Source organism: Corvus brachyrhynchos, unplaced genomic scaffold (assembly GCF_000691975.1).
Source record: "Corvus brachyrhynchos isolate BGI_N302 unplaced genomic scaffold, ASM69197v1 scaffold101, whole genome shotgun sequence".
Classification (NCBI taxonomy): Eukaryota; Metazoa; Chordata; class Aves; order Passeriformes; family Corvidae; genus Corvus; species Corvus brachyrhynchos.
In genome coordinates, this window is record NW_008237239.1 from 21,067,809 (window position 1) to 21,070,336 (window position 2,528).

The 2,528-nt window shown below is 51.1% G+C and overlaps 1 protein-coding gene across 1 annotated transcript in view; it reads left to right on the forward strand.

Moving 5' to 3' along the window:
* The first annotated feature begins 6 nt into the window (after positions 1 to 6).
* Positions 7 to 2,528, forward strand: part of FAM179A (family with sequence similarity 179 member A) — a 24,862-nt gene continuing 22,340 nt past the window's right edge. The window contains exon 1 of the mRNA XM_017729609.1: positions 7 to 1,586. Within this exon, the coding sequence (XP_017585098.1) occupies positions 1,378 to 1,586 (209 nt within the window). The 5' untranslated portion in view covers positions 7 to 1,377. The remainder of the gene's footprint in view (positions 1,587 to 2,528) is intronic.

Below are 2,528 nucleotides of genomic sequence, written 5' to 3' on the forward strand. Positions count from 1 at the left end.
GGCTGTTTGCTGCCCGCAGTGAATACACAGCACATAGTCCCTAGTGGCTCTTGCCTCTCCTGTGAGGGCAGCCTGCCTGTGCTACGATCCTGAGTAGGGTGAGAGAAGAAGAAGGGAGCTAGGAATGATACTTTGAGTGCTCTTTTCTAGTCATGCTACTTCCATGCTCACAATTGACCAGAACTAGCCTGACATGGCTCCCCATTCCTATTGAATATAGATGTGTACATCCACATCCTTCTGCAGTGACACCACTGATGGCAGTGACAGGGGTACACCAGTGACAGCCAAATTAGCTCCCATCTGAGTATTTTTGATGTTACACTTCTTCCATACTGTGTGAGAACATGCAAGGTAACACAAAACCCCTACAGAGTCTAGAGCAGTTCATCTAGATTCTGTGCAATATTTATACTCCATCATTTGAGACAGCTCAGGTGTTTTCATGTACACATTAGAAAACGAGCTTTTGAGTGCATGACATGAAATACTTGATCGACAGTGCTTTTGATGACAAATGGGTTTCATAAGAAATGCATTTATCATCTGAATTTTCTCATACCTGGTAAATTGATTATCAAGAGAGTGCATCTCCCAACTATTTGCATCTGTATTTACATATTTTTTTCCTCAGTTTGCATTTAGAAGGCTTTTTTATCGCAATCATCTAGACTGGAAATTGCATTTTTCCACAAGAGAAAGCTTAGGCATTGCACAGTTTGCAAACAAGTCCATTTGATGACAAACGAATTTGACCTCAGCATCTTTGAAATACAGCCAGTGTGTACCTCTGAAATAGTAAAGATTCATGATCCTTGGAAAGAACAAAATCCATGAACTACTCCCTTCCCAAGAGCAGGCTGAAATGTAAGTGCACTCAGCTGCCCTCTGTCTAGAATATTTGAAGCCAATGGGAACAGAGGCGCTGTGAGGTGTGAAGGGTCAGGTATCGCTGTTCCCTGGTAGCTGCTCTGAGGGGATTCAGCCGGGCCCAGCAGGACTCGGTTGTTCAGGCTCGGCTTGGTGCTGTCACGAGGCAGCTGCAGGTCTTTCCTCAGGGAGTTGCAGAGTGCCTCTGTCCTCAGGGCTCGGGGAAATCAGGGCGCTGAGACAGGAGAGGCAGCTGAGGGGTCCCTCGTGGGGAGCAAGTCCTGCTGGTGGGCACTGTCTCACAGGGAGTGGGAGCTCTGCGGCCTCAGGAACGTGCCGCTGGCTGTGGTACCTGTGGCACTTGGGAGCTGGCGCTGTGTGGGCAATTGTCAGGTTGAGCCAAGGAGCTGTGCCCAGCTGGGGGGGCTGGGAGAAAGCAAGGAGCCAGAGAGCAGGGAATTCTCAGAGCCAGTGCCAGTTTGTACCTCATGGAAGGCTGGCTGGGAGATGGGGCTGCAGGCCGCTCCATGGCGGGGTGCCTTGCCCGGGGCTGCAGCGCTCATGGCTGACCCTCTCCTTACAGTGACCCCGCAGACGGCCACTGGTGCCGAGCGCCGAGAGGAGCCGCTCCGTGGGAAGGGGCAGAAGGACGGAGCCTCTTTGGAGCCACAGCAGTCCTTGCTCGAGGCACTCTCCTTGCTCAGCAGCGATGACTGGTAAGAAAGGCCCCGTTCACTCTGTCTCCCTCTTAGCGTTACGGTAGGTTAGGAGAGCATCTTGCTAGTGCCTCTGAGCCCCAGCAGCCCAGAGGGCCGAGGGGCACCAGTGAAACCACTCCAGAGCAGAGAGAGGATAAAGATTTGAGAGCAGCCTTTTCTTGGCCTTGGTCTGCAGCAGTGCTCCAGCTGCAGCAGGTCCGTGCTGTTTCCTCGCTTTGCCTGCTGCTCTGTGGAGCTGCAAAGGATATCTTGAGGGAAGAGAGAAAGCTGTGGGACAAGATGATTTGCTGGCTGAAGCCAGAAGCAGGATGGCAGCAGTTTGGAGTGTAGAGATTTGGGTGCCTCGGGGCCCAGTGGGACTGAGTAAGATTTGTCTCTGGCCCCACTGCTGGCAGCAGATGCAGGAGTCAGGGTCTGCCTGTGACCTTCCGCATGTGAGTCCCAGGAGCAGCTACAGGGAGTTCTTCTTTCTGAGAAATGCACTGAGTTGTGCTATAGAGTCACTCAGCCTGTCATTACTCCTGAAGGGGTCATGGCAGAAGAGAAGGAAAAAGGAAAAAAAATCCTCTAGGAATCTTGCACTTTTGGAAATCAACTGTTTCCTTCTCACTGCTTCATATGGGCCTGAGATGTTTTGTCAATACTCACAATGTGTCCCAAACTTAGACACAGACAGAAGGAGGCCTGTAGAGGCCCAGAGGTGATAACCCTACAAATGTTAGGTGATATTGGTTGTCTTTTTGATGTCTGGGTTATCATCTACTCACTGCTTCATTCACACTGGGATAAGGACTCCATTCACCCTGGGATGAGCATGAAAAATCTGCCGCGATGCATCTCCTTGTGCAGTCGCCTTTGCTCTGCCCTGTCTCTTCTGCTTTCTCTTCCCCATTTCTGTTTGGTGCCCTGTGAGGTGCAGAGAGCTTCTGCAGCTGTGGG